This window comes from Oryctolagus cuniculus, chromosome 3, assembly GCF_964237555.1.
Source record: "Oryctolagus cuniculus chromosome 3, mOryCun1.1, whole genome shotgun sequence".
NCBI lineage: Eukaryota > Metazoa > Chordata > Mammalia > Lagomorpha > Leporidae > Oryctolagus > Oryctolagus cuniculus.
This window is the reverse complement of record NC_091434.1, coordinates 17063245-17087522: the sequence shown is the minus strand read 5'-3', so window position 1 is coordinate 17087522 and position 24278 is coordinate 17063245. Positions and strand designations below refer to the sequence as shown.

At 42.8% G+C, this 24278-nt stretch overlaps 1 protein-coding gene across 3 annotated transcripts in view; it reads right to left on the bottom strand.

The window, feature by feature from the left end:
- Positions 1-24278, bottom strand: part of PAX3 (paired box 3) — a 104797-nt gene that overhangs the window by 76403 nt on the left and 4116 nt on the right. For all 3 annotated transcript variants that reach the window (XM_017343154.3, XM_002712497.5, XM_017343155.3), the window contains exon 4: positions 23834-23968. In XM_017343154.3, the coding sequence (XP_017198643.1) occupies positions 23834-23968 (135 nt within the window). The remainder of the gene's footprint in view (positions 1-23833; positions 23969-24278) is intronic.

The following is a 24278-nucleotide window of genomic DNA, read 5'->3' as shown; positions in this document are numbered from 1 at the left end:
TTCCTCTAGCCATCATTCTCCTTTTGGAACAACTGATGACTAAAGAAAGCGTTCAGTCCTGGTGAATTATCATCTTAGCTAAAGCCCCAACTGGCAACCTTTGTGCCCTGCTACAAACTGGATGATGCGGCTTTTGGTTGATGCAACATGTGGACCATGGCCTGGACCGCTAGACTTCTATCTCTTCACTGGACACCCTGGTACACTGAGTTTATGGTACTCTCAGTGACACAGACAGAGGCTCTGGTTCAGATGCTTCACATAGTTGAGTTTTTATAAAATTGCCACTGCTATGCTAATAGAAAGAGAGGTCTCTGCTATCTTTGGGGAACTCAAAAGCATCGCCTGTCTCCTCACTGGCCTTATTTTCCGTGAGCTTATCCATCTGGTTCGGAGTTGCCAAAACGGAGTGAGAGAAGGGCAGCACATAAATGTCAGAGAGCCAGCCAAACTGCATAAATCTCCAGCTCCTTCCAGAGAAACTCCTTCCTGGCCTGCTGGGACTTCCAGTCTTGTGACGTGAGCCAACAGGCATCAGAACTACATGAAAATCAAAAGACCTATTTTGCCCAAATCCAAACCTTTAAGGGCAGTTTCTCTCACATGGGTTTTCCACTAGATACACACCACCATAGTGCTTTGCCATAAAACAATGTTATCCCAGCAACCAGGTCTTGTGTGGCCTGGAAGTACATTTATTTACTTCATATTTACAAAATTCTGGTCTAGAGTATATTTCCAACTGACCACAGGAAGAGCTGCTGAATCCCTGTTGCACCGTACTCTAAGGATGCATAAAAGAAAACCTATCAGCTGCCCAATCTTGTTTCACTGAGTACAGAAGCCAACAGTAGGTTGTAAGTAAATCACATTTTATATTTGGTCACAACGTTTACTGGGTTCATGGTCACTCACATATATTAACAAGTAGTGGAGCAAGTATTATCACCTCCGTTTCCAAGCAATCCAGCTCAAGACAGTGACTCATGGTCCCAAAGGTAGTCAAAGAGTGAACTGGGACAGAAACCAAAGTCTCTTAATCCCAAAACCTTTCATAAAGCCGTGGTTATTTCTGGTACAGACTTAGACTTCAGCATGCTGAACCCCGCGTGTTGTGGTTGCTTTACCAAAATCCACAAGTAGAATCAACATCAAGGCATGACAAATCCAGCTTACCAAAACACTAAAATAAAAAATGGTCTGGAGCATGTATTTCAGTCTTGCACAGGATGCTATGATTGTACGTATGCAGCAATTGATAAATTTAATCCCAAACACAGCAACATGGTGATGGGATTGATGACACGCTGGTGGAGGTAATGCTCGTGCTGACAGGTTGTGCTCCAATCTTGCGTTTGTCTATGGCTTTATACCTCTTCAAGAATGTTTCACACCCACTCCGTGATGTCATTGTATTTTTGAGTTGATATTTCTCACTTTCATTTCAAGTGCCAAGGAATAAGGTAATGTGCCTTATCATCAAGGAAAGTAAAGCAATTTGAAGTTTAAAAAACCTAAACAGCCTGGCTCATTGGAGCTACTCAAGCCATAGGTTTCCCATATAACTCTCAATAAAATGGAGGGGTGTTTAATAGCTGAGTAAAATTTATATTCCCATGAGATAAATCAACCCCTGATGGCGTTCTCTCGTCCAGCCAATTCTCATTTGCAACAGGAAAGAGGTGCTTCTGACCTTCAGCTCCATGGGAAAGACTCCCCTCCAAGACTTAACCTGCAAGCTGCAAAAATGTAACAAGGTGTTCCAAGATCACAAGGAGCATGTGCTTAAAGGATTTCCCCAAAAGGAAATGAGCACCTTGTCCAGATGTGGCTGGACCTCTCTCCTGAAGGTTCTCACTTTCTCTGTGTCCCCAAGTCAGGACCACAAAGCTGCCCGCATTGCCTGCAACTGTCCTACCAGACACCATTGACCTGAGACCTGATGAATATGTAGTAACACTGTGCAATAGCCGCCACTGTTTATGCCACTTAGAAATCAAGGGCACGCTGAGGAGAAGCTCTTGCTTTCAATGGGGGAGGAAAAAAAAAAGCAGAGCACATCGCCCTGAAATCTGCAGAGTTAGAAATGCTGTCTGAGCATTACTCCTTTAAAAGCGAAAGTGCACCTCTTCTAATCTTGGAGCCACTTCTCCCACGCACCAGCAAGTTGCCCAAGAATGGAGTCTTATGTCAACTAAAGAGGCTTAAAGGGGAAGAAAATGTGATCTAAACAAACCTCTAGGAGCAGACATCCTGCTGTAAGCTTCAGTGGGTAACATTTGCTATGAAGCAATAAGAATTTGCATAATTTTGGGGAAGACTTTGTTTTCAAAGTAATTCTCTTTTTCACCTGCTTAGGCCTTTACTGTGTATGGCTTTGGTTAAGTTTTGTTGATGGAGGCTCATGTTTAACCAACTGTTTTTAATTTACAAATTAAACTTGTCAGAAGTAGAAATCCTTCCCTTGGAACTCTTCCAATATGTCAAGAATTAATTCTAATGAAAACGGCATTGCCTAAATGCAGGATGGCCAGCCACTTATTTTATTTACACAAAGTCCTTCTCAGTTTCTTTGATAAAAGCAGCTAAATCTTTTTCCTCTTTCATGTTTTGTCAGCACTTGATTCCTTTTGTCCCTTGGCTATTTGCCTAGCTGTGGACAATAAGGCAGGAAGAATAGAAGCAGATTGTTGGAATGGCCCTCAATAAACCTAATTATGACATGTTGACTGCCCTCACCATGACACAGTCAGGGGACCCAGGCTTATTCAATTACCCTTGCCAGGTTTCTCTTTCAGACCTAAAGTTATCCTTTGACTGTTTGTATTTCTGAACAGTATTCATGTTCATTGTGAAAGAAAATCCCCTGGACTTTGAGGGGTTTTTAAGTTGATGCTGTTATTGTAGCTAATTTTTATTAACTGAATGATAACATGATAAAGAAATAGACTTTTGTTATATAATAAGAACAAATCAGTGTGTGCTTAAAGTTACACCTTGCTTTCCTTCTCCTCCAGCCTGCCTGGCAGCACGCGGAAGCTGAATTCATAAACAAAATAATTTCTTCAACCTGCATGTCTCTTCCAACATGGTACGTCTAGTGCCACAGAGCAGGACTTTTGCTTCATGGGGATTCCTCTCTTAGCTTAAAAAAAAATAATAATAATGATCACATGATTTTGAAGTGTGGGTTTTTTTTTTTTTTAACCACCAAGAACATTCTTTGCTCTATTAACACCAGAAAACATAAGCTTATTGGTACCTTTACGCCAACAGCTATTTCTGCAGCTGTTTGAGGTAGGCCGGATGGACAGTATTTAATTAAAACTCTGCCTGCTGGTTGGAGGAGCCCTTCGTTCCTCACACAGATTGTCCAGAGATCACGCCAGTAGTTCCCGCAAAGCCAGGGTATAAAAGCTGTGCGTCAAGTGAACAAAAGAATAGAAAAATGAAGGAATGCCAAAAATCAGCTCCTGGTCCATCCTAGCTTTTAAGTCAACTAGGTCTGACGGAATTAATATCGCATTGTATTCAAAGTCACACAAAGCTTAGCAGGGACGATTGCTTTGTACTTGCAGCATTTCTGGATAATTTCTTCTTTTTTTTTCCTTTTGAGAAAATAATTGTTCCCTCTAGGAATTTGACAGCTCTTAAGATTATAATTGAATAAAAATTAAAGTATGACATAACAGAGTAGGTGCTGTAATTTTTACTTCATTTCCTTCATTAGAAAATTCCCATCATTCTAATAAAAGCAGGTCTCAATTTTAATCTGCCCTGCTAGTGAATTTGGCGTTTGGTATTTATTTGGTTCCTGTGGAAATTACCTTTCAAAGCCTATATGTGAGAAATCAGCTTCATGAAGGACTTGCGAAATTAAACCTACAGAATCCTCAGTGTTTGAGGAGTATTTAGATTAAGTTCTTTCCACTTCCTTCTGCTGTCCTGGTCTCATCCTTTCCAAATAGCGACAGTTTCATTTTCTTCAAATCCCAATGGGATAGTTTTAATTCCAAACAGAAGTATATAACAAAACCTTTGAATTTAATTATTACTTATCAGTATAAACATTTTCAATGAAATGCATATTTGTTTTATTTTATAGAATGCAATTCCACAGTTTCACTTTAACATTTGTTAATTTTAATTTATTTAATGAGTATAAATTTATACTCACATTAACTTTAAAAATCTCTCTGAACAACTGCAAAAATGATCATAGTAGTATTTTGCCTATAAATAAAAAATACCTCTTTTCATAGCATGGAAAACAGTCAGTGTCTCACCACAGTAGAGTTCAAGTGTTCTAAAGTGTTCAAATTACTTTAATCAGCAAATGTAACCTTCTTTATAAAGGAAGTTTTTTTTAAAAGTCTGCTTTCGATACTTTAGAGTGGAAATGTTATTAAAATATCCAAGAAGTCTCAATATTTTAACCTGAAGCACATGTATTTTTGCATTCCCTAAAATGTTTTAATGTTTTTATATAGTTAAACAGAATAACAACTCTTCTTCGAATCTCAACTAGCACTTCCCTAAGAAAACATGGAAAAAAAATAAGTTGAGGAAATCAAATACGGAGATCAAGTACTGTTCACCACCCCAAACTTAGCAAAGCATTATAAATGCCTGCTGTTTTAAAAGTTATATGCTTATCTCACTATTCAAACTATATTAAACAAATTTATGCCCAAACTCTCACTAATGTAACATCTTAGACCTTTTTGGAACCCAATTCACATGGCAGCATCAGAGATTTGTTTATGAATTCAAAAAGGTTAGTCAAAAATTTGAATTGTTTTGATGCGTGTGGAATTACTCAACAAAAATTCTAATGTTGCCTAAAAGGAGCGAATATCAGATTTCTTCTCTAATCTGAAGGTCAAGTACTGACTGACTCTTATCAAACGAAAATTTTAATTTGCAATTGAAAGTTCAAGATTGAAACATACTTGATCTGAGTATAGGATAATCACTAAGAAAAATGGAAATAAATTCTTTCCTATGAGAAACAGTAGCATTTATTATTCTGAAAGTATAAAGAAATAGAGCTCCTCTTCCTAATGTTTTCATTCTATAATGCTTGGCCTCTCTTTTTAAAAGATTAGTAAGTGTTTTACAGCAATATTTGCTTATGTGTATTTCCATAATCATATATACATATATATATATTTCCATAAGATAAAGAAAACAGCAAAGCTAGAGAAAAGTTATTTGTGCAAATATTTGTTGGATATTTTATATGCACTAAAAAACTTCTCAAGCAAAGAAAACATTTTCAAAATGCATTTTATTTACTTTGTCAATTTCATCATTTACTCTCTGCAATTTACGGTTGCAGCATCTGAATGAATCATTGTCTGTTTTCAGAATTTATAGCTAAAAAGTCAATACATGGTAGATGTTGACTTTTGAAATAATTTCCCTCTGCACAAATAAAATGGTAAAAGGTGGGGGGAGGGGACACTCAGTAAAATCTCCTCTTGAAAGGCTATGACATTTGGCCTTGAATTGTCTGCAACCTAACAAGAATTATTTCTTACATTCTTTAAGTGCCTGATGGCCAAGTTTTTTAAAAAAAAATAAAAGTTTTTTTTTATTTCAAATGATCTCCTGTTTAATCCTTATTAATTTTCTCCCAAATTCTTTTTTGTCTGGAAATTTTTCATTGACTCAAATAACAATGTCTTATTAATGAGTGTATATGTGTGTATTTAACTCAGAGACAACATAAGAAAAAAATAATCTTGGTGCCCAGTGCTGTTTCTGACAACTACTAAGTGTGAGACACGAGGGAGCTCACTGAAGTCTAAGACACCACTGAGAATCAGCTGAAGTGGATACACCATTGTCCTACTGTCTCCTCAAGCCCAGATAGTTTCTAGCTTTGGCTTGTTCAGCAACCAGAAATCCCACGTGTCTCTTTGGCCCCAGAAAAAAACTGTCTATGCACACATTGTTTAAAAGACGGTACACAACCATCATGGCTAAGAAATTCTTAACTTTTTCTCAACAAAATCATGCAATCTCTTAAAAGGAAAGCTCCCTAAACAATACCCTCAGGCCATTCCCACTTCTATTGGAAGCCAGAGCTTTGACAGGAGGTGCAGGAGAACATGCATTCCCCAGCATGGATGGGCTACAGCCCACATGTGCACCTGCGCAGCCGCACAGAAACCCTGCCGTTTTGTTTCTACTTCTTTCCAGCACCAAAAACATCCTTTTTCCCAAAGTCAAGACAAAGTAGGAGCTGCTCACCTCCTAGGACATCAAAGGACCATGGACCTCTAGGCTTAACCTGCTTTCCTGGCTGCCTGGAGAGTTACCTGGAGCTTGTCAAGGTCTGCTGAGAGCAGGACATGGCCACAGCTCCCACAGGCTGCTAGTCCTAGGAGAAACCATAGCTTTCATCTGGGGCAGAGCTTCCATTCTGTACAGGAGGGGAGAATGAGGTCCAGAGACTGAAAGCAACCTTGTCACAACAACAGCTTCAAAGACCCACAAGAAGCACCTACATGTTGTCCAATATAATCTTTTTTTTTTTTTTTTTTTTTTTTTTTTGACAGGCAGTGGACAGTGAGAGAGAGAGACAGGGAGTAAGGTCTTCCTTTGCCGTTGGTTCACCCTCCAATGGCCGCTGTGGCCGGCGCGCTGTGGCCGGCGCACTGCGCTGATCCGAAGGCAGGAGCCTGGTGCTTCTCCTGGTCTCCCATGGGGTGCAGGGCCCAAGCACTTGGGCCATCCTCCACCGCACTCCCGGGCCACAGCAGAGAGCTGGCCTGGAAGAGGGGCAACCGGGACAGAATCCGGCGCCCCGACCAGGACTAGAACCCAGTGTGCCGGTGCCACAAGGCGGAGGATTAGCCTATTGAACCACGGCGCCGGCCCGATATAATCTTTATAGCCAAGGGAACTAAGAGTCCCCCACCCCAAATTAAGGGTTTTGTCCCCTGCCCTAATCCAGTGAGCGGATGCTTCTGTTGTGAGGAGCCCATCCAAGATCCCTCTAAGAGTCTCCCTGGGAGCGCAGGGTTGCTATGCCATGTAAGGACCACATGAGTGAATTGCCAGACCCACATATTGACTCCTTGAGTGAACAAGACAAGGTGTAAGGAATGGAGAAGCATCCTGGCAGCTCTGAAGTTCCAGACATGCAGGCATGAGAGTGCCTAAGCACTGGGGTCATTGTTTTACTCTTACACAGGGTTATGCCAGACTCACAGACTCACACTCTGCCCACAGGAATGAGCCATTGTGCCTCACCTCTGCTGACAAGGACAAGGGTAGATACTGTTTTGTGAGACCTGATGCTTTTCCAATTTAGGGGGATCTTCTTGAGAAATAAATACTAACTTCTCAATGTTGCGATGTTTATAAAAACTCAATGAAATTATCATTAAGGCCCCTCCTAGGGCCTGGATTTAAGGTCCCATAGGTTCATTAGCTCTATGGAGAAACTCCTTCCAACAGACTCCCTGCCTGGGGGAATGTAAGCTATTTCTAGGTGCTTGCATTCACTCTAATGACCTAATATATATAAAACACCTGTTAAGTTTGGAACACTAGGAACCCAAGATTATTTAAATAGTTCACAAACACAACCATTTCTACCACATGATTGGTGGGATAAATTCCAGCTCTTCCACTCAGACCCTACTGGCTTATGTGCTCCAAGAATTGGGGCCCAAGAATTGGAAGTCTAGGAGTCTCTGGGGACTTAAACCTCTGCCTTGCATTGCCAGAAGCCAGCTGGTGGGTCCATCGTGGACTCCCCTTGGACCCTAGCCCTCTTGAGGACGGGAGTCTCATTTCTTCAGAACTTTGACAACCATCCGGGAACCACTGGAAGTGTTAGAGCTCAGATCAGAGCTCTGCTTCCAGGGGTTACTGAGTAACCTCACCACTGTGTTTTCCTGTTCTAGGTCTCTAGGCCATATGACTTTGGGCTTCATCTTTGCCAAGGAGCCCAAAGGACACAAGCCAAGGCTCTTCCCTGGCACAAAGGAAGTGGGTAAACTTGCCTATGGTGGAGGATGCCCTTGGCCTAACCTGGCCTTGCAACCATCTGGCTAGTTCAGTGAAGCACCATGCCCTGGCAGGTCTTGCTCACCAGCAAGGAGCTGACTCATGGCAGAACTGATCCTATCTGCTCACAGCAAGACTAGACTCTTCTGGGGTGTGAAGTGAGGGGTATCAAAAAGCTATTCTCAGCAGTAAGTTAAGCCACTCCTTGGGACACCCACATCCTATATCCAAGTGCATGGTTCAAGTCCAGGCTAATTTGCATCTGATTGAGTTTCCTGCTAATGCACATATTAGGAGGTAGTAGATGATGGCTCGAGTGCTTGAGGCCCTGCCATCTATATGGGAGACCTAGGTGGAGGTCCAGGCTCCTAGCTTCAGCCTGGTTCAGACTCAGCTGTTGCAGGCATTTGGGAAGTGAACGAGAGAATGGAAGACATCTCTCTCTCTCTCTCTCTCTCTCTCTAACTCTGGCTTTCAAATAAATAAATAAATAAATCTTTTATTTTTTTAAAAAAGAGAGATTTATTTATTTGAAAATCAGAGAGAGAGAGAGAGAGAGAGGTCTTCCATCCTCTAGTTCACTCAGAAAATGGCTACAATGACTGGGATTTGACTAGGCTGAAGACAATAGCCTGGAGCTTCATCCAAGTCTCCCGTATGGGTGGCAGGGGCACTTGGGCCATCCTCTGCTTCCTTTCTAGGTACATCAGCAGGGAGCTGGATTGGAAATGGTATAGCCAGCTGGTGGAATTTGTGTACTCAAAAGGCTTCCATAGCCTTGGCAGCTCATGACAAGAGCCTCAGGTGATCGTTGACATCATAAGAGTGTCAATTGTTACATCAACAATAGGAGTCTCTGTGCAACTATTCCCCATGTAGGACCTCCGTCCTTAATGTGTTGTACTATGAGCATTAACAGTAAAACTTGTCTTCAAACAGTACTTTATACTTTGTGTGTCTGTGTGGGTGCAAACTGTTGACATTTTTATTTAGTATAAAGTTGGTCTTCTGTATATAAAGATAATTAAAAATTAATCTTAATTAAGAATGGGATGGGAGAGGGAATAGGAGATGGGATGATTTGTGGGTGGGAGGGTGGTTATGGGGGGAAGAACTGCTATATTCCAAAAGCTGTACCTATGAAATTTATATTTATTAAATAAAAGCTTTCTGGAAGGAAGGAAGGAAGGAAGGAAGGAAGGAAGGAAGGAAGGAAGGAAGGAAGGAAGGAAGGAAAGAAATGGTATACCCAGGCCTTGAACCAGTACTCTCATATGGGACATTGGCATCAAAAGCAGCAGCTCAACCCATGGTGGCAAAACTCTGCCTCATGAACCATTTTTTTTTTTTTTTGACAGGCAGAGTGGACAGTGAGAGAGAGAGACAGAGAGAAAGGTCTTCCTTTGCCGTTAGTTCACCCTCCAATGGCCTCCGTGGCCGGCGCACCGCGCTGATCCAATGGCAGGAGCCAGGTGCTTCTCCTGGTCTCCCATGGGGTGCAGGGCCCAAGCACTTGGGCCATCCTCCACTGCACTCCCTGGCCACAGCAGAGAGCTGGCCTGGAAGAGGGGCAACCGGGACAGAATCCGGCGCCCCGACTGGAGCTAGGACCCAGTGTGCCGGCGCCGCAAGGCAGAGGATTAGCCTAGTGAGCCGAGGCGCCGGCCTCATAAACCTTTTTAAAAGCTTTTCCTTACTCCTAGCAAGAGCTTTCCTCCATGAATAAAGTCCCACCACCAGGGATCCACTCCTCTATGCTAAGTTGTCTACTTCGAGGGTTGTTTGAAAAGTGCATACATCTCTGAGATTGGCAAGTGTCTCTGTAATGAGGCAGAACTAGATGGAAATACAATGGTGGTTGGGGGGTACTCATGTGTGCACATATGTCTGCCTATGCCTGCACAAATGTGTGTGTGTGTGGAGTGGTGTGCACAGCAGATGGAAACAAGGCTGGAAAGGAGAGGGAGCAGCCTTGAGCCTGACTTCTCCCTTTTCACCTAAGCTCAGCCCACAAGGTTTTCATGGAAAAATGGAGGAAAACATGTTCAAAGGGTTTGGGGAAGTAGAGTTAGGACACAGAGCAACTTCCAAACATGCCTGTGAAAAAGGCTAATCTTGGGCTGGTAACATCATCTCCTATAAATCACAGTCTGAGTGACAGCTCTGTTTTTCCTAAAGTTCTTCCAAAAGGAATTTCCAAGCACCAGAAACTTCAATGTGAAAGATAGTCATTGTCTTTCCTAATGAATTTAATTTGGATTTTCATTTAAAAAAATAGAAAGGATTCATTTCAGGGGAAAAATTGTTAGCTTAAACTAGTAACATTAAATTATAGTAATTCAATAAAATAATGAAGGTTAGCCAACAAGGATTCAGACCAAATTTGGTTGTCTATGTCAATTGTATTTTGTAATAAAGAAATTGTCTCTCTCCTTATCTGACCAATATATATACTCATTAGAAATAGAAACTTGTGCAATGACCTAGTCTAGTTCCAAGTTTTCTAAAAAGGACAGCCAGTATGAGGCAAAGCCATGCCAGATAGGGAGTATCTGCTCTGACCCCCGTGAGAGCTGCACTAACCTGCTCTCTCCTGACCACTAAGCCTGTACGAACACAAGGTGACCATCTCAGCTACCAACTCGTTCTGTGTTCCAGAATGTCCTAGAAAAGACCAGTTGAAAACTTCTGTAGGCTAGGAAAAGACACAGATAAGTTAAGGCCCAAAAATGTCACTGAAAAAAGCCCAGAAACTAAATGCCAAATAAAACAGGCCTTAAGCTCCCACCCTGTTTTTCTACCTGGAGCCAATCCCCTATGTAACAGGGACTGGCCCACCACCCAGGCATCCCCCTAGCCCTTGCCTTCTTAAGCCTGGCTCTTTGAAATTTCTGATCTGATGCTATGTCCCCAGTCTTACATTTGCCTTCTTTTAGACACAAATTCAACAAGTATTCAGAGCTTGGCAGAGCCAGTGACCGCAAGCAGACATTGGCTTCTAGTAAGAAACTATAGAAGTTGCTTTTCTACTGCCCTCTGATAAATGTGTGTTGCACACACACATGTGGCGGATGTGCCCCGTCTGCATGAAAACCAAGCGAATCTACCACCTGGAAAGTTTCCACACTGGATAGATTCCCAAATCATATTTTGCCCTGGTACATTGCTGCTCCGCCAACAGCACCGTGAGGAGACCACTATTTATTTTCTCAATGCCCTGAAATGGACTCTTAGCCTCCTTTAGAAATGGTCTGAGCAGAAAAGTTAGAAGGCCTCAAACTTTTCAAAATACAACCACCAATTGCAGACACTGAGATCCCGTCGACTTGACAGTCGTGAAATGGAAAATTGAAGCATTTCCCCCAGATGAATTCATGGGTCCCTTCCTATTTTGAGAGATTTCAGGTTTACACACTGGAGGTGAAGGGGCAGCTCCCTCAACAAAACGCTGCTGGCCAACTGTAAGCCAGCTTCCTGGAGAACAACTCTGCTTACCACTTCCTTTTACCTGTATAGATAATAACAATGTGATGCCCAATCACGAATCTAAAGTCTGCACACTCTGCCAGCGCAGGCAGCTTACTTTATTTATATGGCTTAAATGTCTGCGCAGAACACCACAATGACATGACAAACAAAACTCCTCCTCTTTGGGATTAACCCTCCCTAGCCTTCTTCCTACGTGGATTACTGCAGACTTGTACAGGTAGTAATCAGATGCCACAAATTACGGGCCTGATTCCTTCCAAATTATGCACAGAGCTGGGGGAGGGAAAGCTTTTTTTTTTTTTTTTTTTTTAATTCTTCTTAGCTATTTGCAGAAGCTGGTTAACGCCAGGCCTGTTTACATCCTCTGACTGACTTCTTTGGGTTTGCAGAAGTGGGTCCAGGGAGTGTAGGAAGGCTGCCACAGCACCCACCCAGCAGCCTCCCATCTCAGTACAAACCAAAGTCCCATCACAAAGGAAAAAGTTCCATCACCTCCCAGCCTCCCGCCTGGGACACAGTGAGCAGCATATTTTGGGTAAGAACGGTCCACAAAGAAGACTTGTTGTGTTGTTTGTCTGTTATTTTTATAAACCAAATCAAGATTTTGATTTTTCAAAATAAATTCGTAGTCCCTAACTTGGTCTCCGGTTTCTTCTGAAAGGCCCATTCCGAAGGGGGAATGGCTTGAAACCTTCACTGTTTCATATTGATTGGCATTTACCTCTGGAGTTTTCTCAGGAGAGTTTGGAGAGGGTTGTTTTTCTCATGTAGCTGGAGCAGTGCTTTCTGGCTCATTTCACAGACTCTGACTTCTAGCTTAGTAGGCCAGGTACCAGCAGCATCAACAACTGAACTCCCAAGCATCAGATTTAAGGGAAAATAGGCTGAAATGATTTGAGGGAGGCCAGGTATGTGAAAAAGCATAAAAAGTCTTTTGTGCATAGAAGGGAATGGATACCTCCTCCCCAAAATTCGTAAAATCGAAAATCAGCCCTTACAAAAATCGAGAAACCCCCAAAGCATCAGGTCAGCAGCTGCAGAGAGTGAGGAACAGCACAAGACCACTTTTGATTATTCAGACTCTGTTCCCTACTAGTTCAATACTCATTTGCGGATCTTGGAAGACAATTTCTCCTTTGTAACTGAACAATCAGAATGAGCTGCCTCTAAATTTGTTGTGAAATGATCCATAATTTTTCCAGCACAAAAAGAAAAACCAGTAAAGAGTTTTTAACATACAGAGGCTATTTTTGATGAGGTTTGTGAAATTAAATAGTAAACACCAAAAAAATTTTTAAGCAATCAGTAGGTACAAGGCAAAATTTTCCTTGAGTTTCTAGAGTTCTTCATTTGCAGGCAGAATAGAATATTGGAGGAATTTCCTGAGGGTGGTCACTGTCAGTGGAACAACTTTAAGCAGTGATTTCAATACCTGGTATATTTCAATATACCTCTATACTGGTATACAGTGATAGAGGAAACCGTCTCACTTTTCTACTGCAAGTGTTGCTTCATAGGCAAACAAACCCTTACTCTGCACTTTTTAAGAACTCTTCCACCATTTGTTCCCAAAGCAGAACCCAAATTCCACCAAAGCTATCAAATCACAAATGTCATTCCCTTATTTGACAAATAAACCCACACCACACACTTGCCAAATGGTGCTGTTAGATTGGCAAGAATCTGAATGTTGTTTAAAAATCATCATTTGCCAATCCAGTGGAATACTATGCAGATTTCCAAACAAGGTGGAGGCAAAACATCAGACACTGATGTTGAATAATTGCTGAGATATATTCTAATGTGAAAGGAAAAAAAAATCAAGGTACAGAATAGTTCACATGGTAGGGTATTGCTTCTGCACAATGTGGGGAGATAGTATTTAAATGAGAGAGCAATGTAATCATTTATGGAAACACTGACAAGGTATTAACAACTTGTGAACAGAAGTCGGAAGAAGATGTATCAATTTACATCCATTTCCAGGAAGATACTTCAAAAAGCTGACAGGAAATGAAATAAGAGGTAAGTGTATTTTGGTACAAAAAAAATTTGAAATCCATGTATAGTTCTCATAATACTCATTTTCCATGAACTCTCTGAAGATCTGTCATAGCTTTTGAATTTTGTATTAAGTGAATGTTTTACCCAGTCAAAAATAAATAACCATTTAAAAAAAATCTGACAACACATCCATTTCACGTGAGTGCTTCGATGGACAAGAATGCAATCCTCCAAATAAAAGAATGGTTCCCTTTGGAGCCTGATAGTTGGCCCACATAATCCAGGAGTCCCCTTGCATCTAAAAGCCTTGAGGGGGCCAGGACCATCCAGAAGGAAGGCTCCATAGATCCACAGCTCGCCAACGAATTTTTATCAGTTCACTGGGGGCCTGCCAGCCAAGGAACTCGGGCTGCCTGCTGTGACGCCTAAGCCGCAACAGCTGCATAAACTGGCTGTGCCCCAGCCTGACCTATTTCGGAGACAGGTCAGACCAGTGCAAGCGGGGATAAGAAAACAACTTTCCTTGCAGCCAGGGGCTGCACTGTCAAGCTGCTCCAAACGGGCGAAACATGGGGGGCAGGAGTTCTGAAGGCCCCAAGAGCCCTATAAGCCAGACTACTTTTTTTTCATTCTGTTATTGTACCCCAATAACACAGGAGCCCGCAACCTTTACTAAATGGAGGAAAATCAAATAGAAAGGCCATTGAAATGTATCCTCCCGTTTAAAGAATGACATTTCAGAAAATTTCCTTATGTCTGAACTCTGGTATAAAGGAGAAGAAATTAAGAATTACACGCACAAAGAAAGAAGAATTTACACAATCTCACACACACAGGGGCGAATATGTTTAAGAACAGCGAAACGAGCTGCAGAGGAGACTGAAAAAAAAACGATCCCACAAAATGAAAGTCAACAACAGAGTTTCAGAAGTAAAAACGTATGTATGAGACCCATTTTCACAAAACAACTTGCCTATCCATCTCTAATCCAGCGAAATGAACTTGCACACACACACACACAAAAAAAATAATAATAAAAAGAAAGAAAGAAAGAAAAGTTAGATTTGGAAGAGTTTTGAAAATCCAGATTAATCAAAGAAAGGAAAGTAAACTTGATAAACTGGGAAGAAAAGTAATTAAGAAATATCTTTTGACATCTCATTGAATGGTTTTACAACTGTAGATTTTTCATTTTTTATCCCTGTTAAATCAGTAAAGTCTCCTACATTAAATAAATACTTAGAAACAATGTTTTTGGTGTAGTGAAAGTGAACGTGTGTGTGTGTGTGTGTGTGTGTGTGTGTGTGTTTGATCTTCATTGTTGCTTCTAAGCCCTGAATTAAGCTTTTATCTGCCCTTGGGCAGAGCCCATCTGCTAACGTGTAGGCTGGTCAGTTTCTTCATGTCCAGTTTTTTCCCCCTAAGACTTGAGTTTTGCTACGATAGGTGTAATTTGCACATAACACAGATCTTCTCGTTTTATTCTCACAGAACCCCGAAGTGTTCGTATGATGATCAACATCTTACAGATGTTGAAACTGAAATTCAACAGGTCACACCTGAAATGTGCTAGATCTCAGAGTAAAACTGGTAACGCAAGAGCAAGCCACTTTTACCTAGGATACTGTGTTCTTATAAGGGACAAAAAGACACAACAAGTACTTTAGAGTGTGTCTAAATCAGAGCAGACAAGAAACATTCAATTGCTTTAGTGCCCCTCAATGGGGAAACTGGGCAAGTGGGGATTCAGAAAGAAGAAACCTATTGCTTTTCTTATAATAAAATGAATTGAACCAACTAATTTTCTTTAGTTCAGGTTAAGCTCAACCATGATAACTGAGACACATACATGCACATACCCTTTGGCCAAGGTGTTCCTATTTATGAAAATGTATTTAAATACTGGAAAAATTTAAAAATATGTGTTTGAGGAAAGAGTCTATGGGTCTATAATTACTTTAAAGTAAAATGTTAAAAAAGAATACAGAGCCTATAAAGGAAGTAATGAAGATATTAGTACCCACATGCAATGCCCAAATGCTTAACAGGGTAAATTATGCCTACACTAGGGTTTGCATAATTAATAGGGATATGGTTGGTGGCTATACTTTAGCATATCTGTGGACCTATTTTAAAAAATCACAAAATACAGATGTAGGTTTTCTGTTAAAAATGCAAATGTGTATGTGACAATATCAGTAATTACTATGAAAGTACACAACAAATAAGCTAATTAATTCCATGTTGTAACACAGAGCAATTAATTTTCCTTTATTACACCCTAACTTACTTATTCTGTTTAATGGCATAAGACCTGGGGTATTTCAGTTTGCACTTGTTTCCAGAAATAGGCCTACTATCCAATTATGAAAATTTTGAGACTATGTACTTTTGAATTTTCAACATAATTCTGTAAATTTTTACATGCTGAAAATCAGTAGTATTTCCTCTCCCTTAATACGGTGTTGATCAACCAACAAGAGTCTCCCATTTTTGTCACAAAGCATTTTGGTCAATTATTTTTAAATGTAATCTGTTGGACTGAGTCCAAGATGAGTGAGGAATTGACTCCTAGCATCCAGCATTGATATTTGTACACTATTTACTGGTTGATGCAATGTATCTGGCCAAATAAAAGTACAAAAGAAAATTCAGTCAAGAAATTACTGAGTGGGCTTAAGAAAACACACATACAACTATTTTTACATTGCTTGTCATGAGTTCTGGTCTGTTTTAACAGGGAAAGTCATCTTTCAATCACAGAAGTAAGAGGATATAAAAATTAAGACTACTTTGACCAAGTTGGTTTACCCCAAAGAAGTATTTTGTTTTTGCTTTATTTAAAATCCTGCAGGAAAAATTTTAAATACTATAAACTTTGCTATATTTTATGCAATGTGCATGGGAAAATACTTTCTCAAGTGTTTCCTTTCTCGGAGAAATGTAAATCAAATTCTAAATTTTACACTGCTATCTTTCACAAAAATGTAATTTTTAAAAAAGTGAAGTGACTGCTTCCACAGCAGAAATTATTTCGGTGTTAGTTTTTATCAGAAAGGAAGGAAGGAAAGAAGGCAGAAATCGAAGGTAAGAATTCCTAAAACCTATTATTTCTCAAATGTCCTGAACAACTACAATCCATGATTTTCATATCTGACTTGACAACAGTGAACATTCAAACTCATCTTGTTTGAATGGGGTTTTATAATATTAATGAGCATTTTTTAACTGTGCATGTCCCAACTAAAAACTGGAAACATATTTTTTTTTTTTCAGAACACAGTTACTTTGAGGGAAGCTTCCTTAGAAGAGAGGTGTTCTGATTCCAGTAAAAACTTACATGCCATGGGAACTCAGGGCTTGGTGTAACATCACAGGACTGAACTAAAAGCTGAGCTGTGTCTTGTTTTACTGAAGACCGGTATGAATGGGCAAAAAATATCTTTGTGTGTGTGTGTGTGTGTGTGTGTGTGTGTTTGGCCATAGGGAAATTCTGTTTCCAGTTGGCAGCCATCTTTAAGGATAATGGTAACATCTAAAACTCCCTTCACTTTCTCTGCACCCTTCCAGATCACAGCTCCCTAGCAAAAAGTAGTCAGTCCTTGGGCCAGCAATTTTATCTTGATGCTAAGAACAGGCCTAAATTGGAGCCGGATTCTGCTTGTTCTCCTGGCAGTACATAAACAGATGACCTAAAACCAGAGGCGGAAAAGTCACTTTAACTACAGGTGTATATGAAATATACATGTACACGTGAAACACGCAACAAAGAGCTCTCTAATGCTATCCCTGGATCCAAGACAGAAGAATCATAACAGATCTGAGCTCTTAACTTCTAGTTTAATCTATTTCAGGTGGTCTTTCTACACTGTAACCCCCCGTACTATGCATTTTGTAACAGAGTATCTGAGCAGAGATGGGTTATTAATTAATTGGGCTATTATAACACAATGTGTTAGAAAATATCCACTAATGAGTCTGCCATGTGTGTGAAGACTGATCTTGTTCAAGAGCAAACAAGAAAGAGTAACAAACAAAATCAAAATAAACTGTACGAGGACTATTATTTAGTACTGAAATGTAGAGAGAAGGGGATTCAAAACATTCTACGCTGAGAAAGATCCATGATACATAGTAATCTGGCACAAATTTTAGAACCTCGATTAGGATTATTTTTTGGATTTCACAAATCAAGCACACGGATGGTATTTCCAAAAGGCCCATGCAGGAATTTTCGCTTTCATAATAAAAGAAAAATGTATGTTAATATATCATACTCTTAAAAATAAGCAAACAATAGTTTAATATTTCATCTAAGTCAACAGCTAAAAAAAGAAAAGTCATAAGATGATTTAGAGTATGAATTGGTAGGCTGTGCTATTGCCTCATATTCTTCCGACTATAGAAAATGCAATCTACAGGACAAATAAACCTGTATTTAGTGCAATTGGATATAGTTCAGTGCCAAAATAATTCTTAGTGACCAACTTACATATAAACTCTAACGATGCACATACTGTACAAACACACAGATATCTGTTCCTATACTGTAGCATTTAAAAATCTACAGGCAAATCATCTAATCATCTATAAACAAAAAAATATGGAAACAATGCAGAAAGATGTTGTCAATAACTCCAAAGTTCCTGTGTATTTAATTACTACCCATCTAGTTTTACATAAAAATCTAACTTTTTTTTTCTTTACATCACTCCCAACTTGGAAGCAACCATAGTGGAACTTCCTTATTGAGAAATTTAGCAACAAGGAGGAGCATAGTCGCTTCCATGCCTCCCCTCCGAAAATGAGAATCAGTTTGATGATAAATTCACCATCTTAGCCGCAGCTCTAAACAAGAAATCACTATCGGATAATTAAAAACACCCCAAGAGTCTTCTGTACAAACCTACAACATGTAACTGCTTCCAGTTCCTATTTCTTAAAAGTCCTCCTGAGAGCCTTCAGAGGAAAAGGAGGATTTTCCAAGACAGATAAATTGAAATGATCCCGCTTTGATCTCAGTGGTTAAGAATCCCGCACAATGGAAGATGGCCACTGAGGGGCCGCTCTCCCGGCCTTTTAATGCGTAACAATGGTATCAACAAACAGCTACTTAATCAATATTTGGCCAGAGCTGCTGAAAACTTCCTTTTCAGATTTTAATTCCTGGTTGTAAAACAACTCCAGAGCAGCCAGGGAGATAAGACATTAAACTGACTGCTTAATTGCCTTTTAGTGTCTTGTTAGTTATAAATGTAAATTCCTAATGGTTCTTTAATCTTTATTTACCTGCATAAAGAAGTAGCTTGACTTAGAATCCCACTGAATTTAAACTTTCTCTACTCCCGGCCCAGGCCAAATTTCCTCCCCCTCTGTTTGTGACTGTTGTTGCAGCTTTTAACTTTAATTTATTTATGTACAACTTAAGCATTACATCTCACTAGCAGGGAAGATTTTTGTTTTGCCCTCAAAGTACATCTGTTAAGCCACCCTGGTTCAGAGGCAGTGGTCCCATGCACCTGATTGATTTCAGCCTATTCCACTCATCTGAACCGAGGTCCATGCAACTTGCCGGTTCCGCCTCACCGCCCCGGTGGGTTTTATTGCTCAGCCCTGGGGACTCTTAAATGACCCTTCAGTAATTATTACACACTTGGAGCCCCTACCTCCTGTTCGGGAGGAGTATCAACAATCAAATCAAACCCTAAAATAAACATACGATTTCAAGCATTAATTAGAAAATCTGCATGTTTTCAATAAGGCTAGAGAGTATGCATGCAGCAGTCAACCAAATAAACAAGAGAAAAAGAAAAGGCTACGGGCAGAACTCCCGTGTTCCCTTTCAAATTGGTCCAGCAGGAAAATCGTTACAGCCACGCTGGAGCAAAGAAGTACAGCATGATGCTCTAGTTTATTTCAAGTTGTGATAGTTCCAATCCTTAAGGAAAAAAAAAAAAAAAAAAAAAAAAAAAAAAAAAAAAAAAAAAAAAAAAAAACCTTTCCTTGAGTGCCTCAAGGACTTGAGAAGAGAGGAAATGTACTCTGAAGACTGGAGCCGAAGTGGAGGTCCAATTCCTGACCCTAATAAGTGGACCTGGAGAATGGGCTGGACTGTCCACTTTAATAAAAGTTCGGAGGACACAGCCTGTTCCCTGTTATTTTCATCTGTGGGAAAGTTGGGCCTTCGTTGCCCTCCCCACTCCAATGCAAAAATGTCCTTCTTTGCTAACTTGGGGGGGGGGGGTGTAGAGAAACGGCCCTGGGTTCCCTCCACAGCATCACTCCCTTGGTGATAAAACTGCTCTTTTCACCGTTCCACGGTAGACGAAATACTCCCAGGACTTTTAAAACTTTCTCTGCACTTTCAACTGCTTTATCTTCTGCCCACCCTAAAAGCTGAAGTCATTTGTCCTTGTGAATTCTAGAAAAGCTCATAAGCTTACAAACAAAATGGAGACACAAGCAAAATTTTGTCTCTTCTGCTTTCTCAAATAACAAGAACAAGAACAACAACAACAATAATACAGGCGGCACTCTTCCACAACCCTCAAGTTGGCAGGGAGGGAAGTTAAAGAAACAGAAGCCCCAGGCCGACCTTATGCTTGAGGTCTCTTACTTGAATCTTTGAAATTGTTGCAAACCTCCCACGCTCACTTTCTGATTTTAAAGGGGGGGGGGGTAAAGTCCTGTGAAAGTGTATCTCCAGTCCCAATCAAAACATCAGTTTGGCAATCTGGCCTCTCTCCCTTTGCACTCCCCAGTCGCCACTTCAAAGCCGCTACAACAAGTCAGTAATTGTAGCGTTGCATCTAAATGTTTAAGCGAGAGTCTTGCAGTCGCGTGTCCATTTACAGTCCTCATCTGTCCTCCAATTCCATTACGGCACAAAGCAAAAATGCTTCCCAAAACTCACAAACAGGAAAAGCGTCACCCTGCTGGAAGAAGAGGAGGAGGAGGAGGAGGAGGAGGAGGAGGAGGGAGTGAAGTAGGAGGAGGAGGAGGGAGTGAAGTAGGAGGAGGAGGAGATGACGATGAAGGAGCAGTTTCTATTGATTAGTCACCGCTTTTGTGTTAAGGGCTTTCTTTAAAATAAGAAAAAAAATGGGGGGGGGGGGAGGTTGCAGAAATTTCACTAATGTGAGCCTCGGGCAAGAGAGGGGGAAAAAAAAAAAGAGGAGAAGAAGGGGGGAGGCGGGCTGTGTCTAGATGAAAGTGAGAAGGACATAAAGGAGGCAATTGAGTCGGCTGCAGCCCGGCGAGCTAAGCTTCGAGCCGGCCGGAGCGCAGAAGAGGGGGCGGCGCGGCGCGGTGCTTTGGCGCTGGGCGCAGGAGAGGGGGCCCAGCCCATTGTGGCGGCGCCCGCGGGCCCGCTCCGCCGCGCCGGGGGAGGAACAGAGGCGCCCATTGAGCAGCCGCAGCGCAGGCTGTGCCCACAGCCCCCGAAGCCTCGGCCGGGGATTGGCTTCCCCCGCTGCTCCTGCAGTTGCTCCGATGTCAATGCGGGTCGGAGGCTGGGGAACAAGAAAACCGGACTTGGGTGTTCCCGGGCTGCCCAGCCTCCTTCATTCACCCCGGCAAGAGAGGGGCTGGTTTTCCAGTAGGAGCGCACAGCGCCGGGACGCACGGGCCAGAGCGCACCAGGCCAGCACGCTGCTCTTGGGTTGGGAGAGAATAAATAGGAAATTGGGGAGGTAAAGGGGGCCATCCAGCAGAAATGGCAAGGCCCTGGAGAGAAGAACAGGGGTGGTTCCGACCTCTTTCAGGGTGCCTAGCTCCCTGTGTATAGCGTAAGCAGACCCTGGGCCAAAGAAGATTCCCTTGGAAAGCCAGCCCTAGCAGCACCCGCCAGGCCCACCAGCGGGCACATCCGGCGAGGGCACGCTGCAGTGGTCAGGACACTCCAAAGTCCCTCCTCCGTCAGATTTCTCCTCCCCCTCCGCCGGGCGTTCTGAGCTGTTGATCAACATTCACCCCACAGTGCAAGCGGGGCAGCCTGCGACTTTGGATGCCTAAACAACGCAAAGGGAATTTTTGAGGTTTCTAGACTTCAAATTACATCTCACTGCGTCCTTTTCTCTGGACCACTCCTGCCCTGCAGGGCTCATCCGGAAAAGGAGCCAGAGGCACTGGAGAGATGCCGCTGTATCTTCCTTGACAACCCCAAATTAAATTAGGCTTCAGCCTTGGAGGTGTGTGTGTGTGTGTGTGTGTGTGTGTGTTTGTGTTTTCAAGGGTACAGCCCCCACTGGGGAGAATACTCTGATTTTAAAAATGGTAGCAATTGCCTTTGAATGGAAGCCAGCCCAGCTAGAGGGCCCAAAGACTAGAAACATTTTGTAGGTGAAATGGCCACTTTTTCCACGCTGGAGAGTCCATAAAACTTCCTGGCGCAGCAGCTATTGGGGCTCATTGAATAATTCATCCCTCATTGCAAGCCCATAATGTCTATTCTCAGCCCTTTGTGGGGCTGTTTTCTCTTCTTTTCTCCTTGAATTATAAAAAGGTTGCCTTCCTTTGTTCACATCAAGCTGCTCCGAGCTGGAGCTTTGTCTGGCCCAAGCTAAAGTGTGAGTTTCAATGGACTCTCCAGGCTTTGTCTCCCAAGTTCATCTCCAAGTGTAGATTGTGTAGAGAAGGCCTTCTTTGTAAAAGCTGGAAAAGTTGTACAAATGTTTGACCAGCTCATTTGGGACGTTTTGTCTCCTGGGCCTCTGTTGCCTGTGCTGTGAGGGAGCAGCCGATCAGCCCTGCCAGAGCCTCCAGTAACAAGTAGCAAAGCCGTGGGCCTCCTGAGCCCCTCTAAGCACTTCAGACTCCTCTCCTCACTGTCTGCAGGAGCCCAGGAGGGACTTGGAGTTGTACAGCTCCTTGTCTTCCTCCTTCCCCAACACCTCCCGGCTGCAGCTAAGGCTGGGCTAAAAGCTGGGGTATCTTCTTAGAGATGAGGAAAGAAACACAGCCCTCCAAAAGTGAGGGATTTGCACTGAGTCCCTGTGAAACGCCTGCCGTAAAGGGCCGAGGGGAGGGAAGGCAATAGCCTAACATTACCTCCCTGTGCAACCTGCTATGGTTTGGGGTGTCTTTCCTTGATTGTGTGCATGCCTTAACTAAGGCATTTGGATTTGTAGCATCCAAATATCAAAGTGCCTTTGAGGTTGTGCCCCTATTCTGTGTTGGTTGGTAAAGCAGCTGCTCCGGGGCTGGACAATGAAGGGGAAAGAAGCGCCAGCTGCTGGACCCACAGTCCCACTTGGACCCACAGTCACTCTGGTGAGGGGCTAGACCCAGCTGGTCACACTAGGTAACCCCTCCAAGCCCACCTGGAGAGACAAAATTCTACTGAGCGAAGCAAAGTCCACACTGCAGGTGAGGGAACTCCAGGTGTGGGTGGGGTGCTTGGCTCCTCCCAGTCATCGCACCTGTGAAGAGCTGTAACTCTGTCCAAGGCTGAACCTCTGTGAACAATCCTACTCTCCTTCAGCTGTGATCCCACGCTGACCCATCTCCCCCACATTTTCTTTCCCCACCCCTTTCTCTTTCTCAAGTTTGAAGATGACTCCCATCGGGTAAAAGGGGAGCACACTGCATTTCTGGTTCCCCTGAGGGGAAATTTTACTCTAAGAGCAAATAGGCCATAGCCAACATGGAGTGGGGGTGGTCTGCACCCTGGGGTACAGAAGGTGTCAGCACTATGAGGCTCGAACCCAGATCTCTTTGATTTGTAACCCAGAGCTTGGAGTCCCAGGAGCACACAGGTTAAACCCCATCACATCTGAAAACCAATTTAGAACAAATCAAAAACAGTCTGCAAACCTACATACACATATATAACACAGCAGAGATACGGGGCCACTTTGGGGGCCCACTGCCTAAAATTCTCTCTCTCTCTCTCTCTCTCTCTCTCCCTCGGAAATTGAATCTTTCCTGAGGGTACAGAAGCTACTTCAACCTCAGCAGGCTCAAATACTCTGATCCCCAGCCCCTCAGTGGCTCAGAGATATTCAGTCCCCTCCTATACCTAAGGGCAAAGGGGCAAAAGGGGCAGCCTCTCCACTTAGAGCATAATTCACCGTTCTAGGCTCCGCAGGGCTGCAAAGTAGTGCGGAAGAAAGATGTGCGAAGTAGAAATCAAACAGAATAGAGACTTTTGCTTTAATTCCGTGCGTCTCTCCGGTCTTTCCTTGAATGCCCTTAGCCAGACGCGGTGGCTGCGTGAGTGAAGAGGGCTGGGCCGCGATCCGGCCCCCAACGTCGGGGAGCTGATGCCTGCCAAGGCCTGGAGCGCGCGGCCCAACGCGCCGCCGCCGCCGCTTACCTCGCTCGCTCAGGATGCCGTCGATGCTGTGTTTGGCCTTCTTCTCGCTTTCCTCTGCCTCCTTCCTCTCTAGGTCGGCCTCCTCCTCTTCGCCTTTCCCGAATTTACTCCGCAGGATGCGGCTGATGGAACTCACTGGGGATGGGAGGGGCAAAGGAGAGCACAGGACTGAGACGCGGGGGTGTGTAGGAAGAAACCCTCAAACCCGCAGCCGGGGCGCGAGAATGGCTGCCCTGGACACCTCTCTTCTGTCTGATCCTGCACCACCTGTCCACCCTCCCGCTCAAACCCTTGCCACATCATCTTCATTTGGGTTCAGAACGGCGGAGCCTGAAAAGCCCCAAGGGCCAGAAAACACCTCTCTCCTCCTGGCAGAAGAGTTTTCCCTCCTGACTCCACAGATCCGGCGGACTGTAGGTCTCCAATCGCACCCCCACTGCGCCGG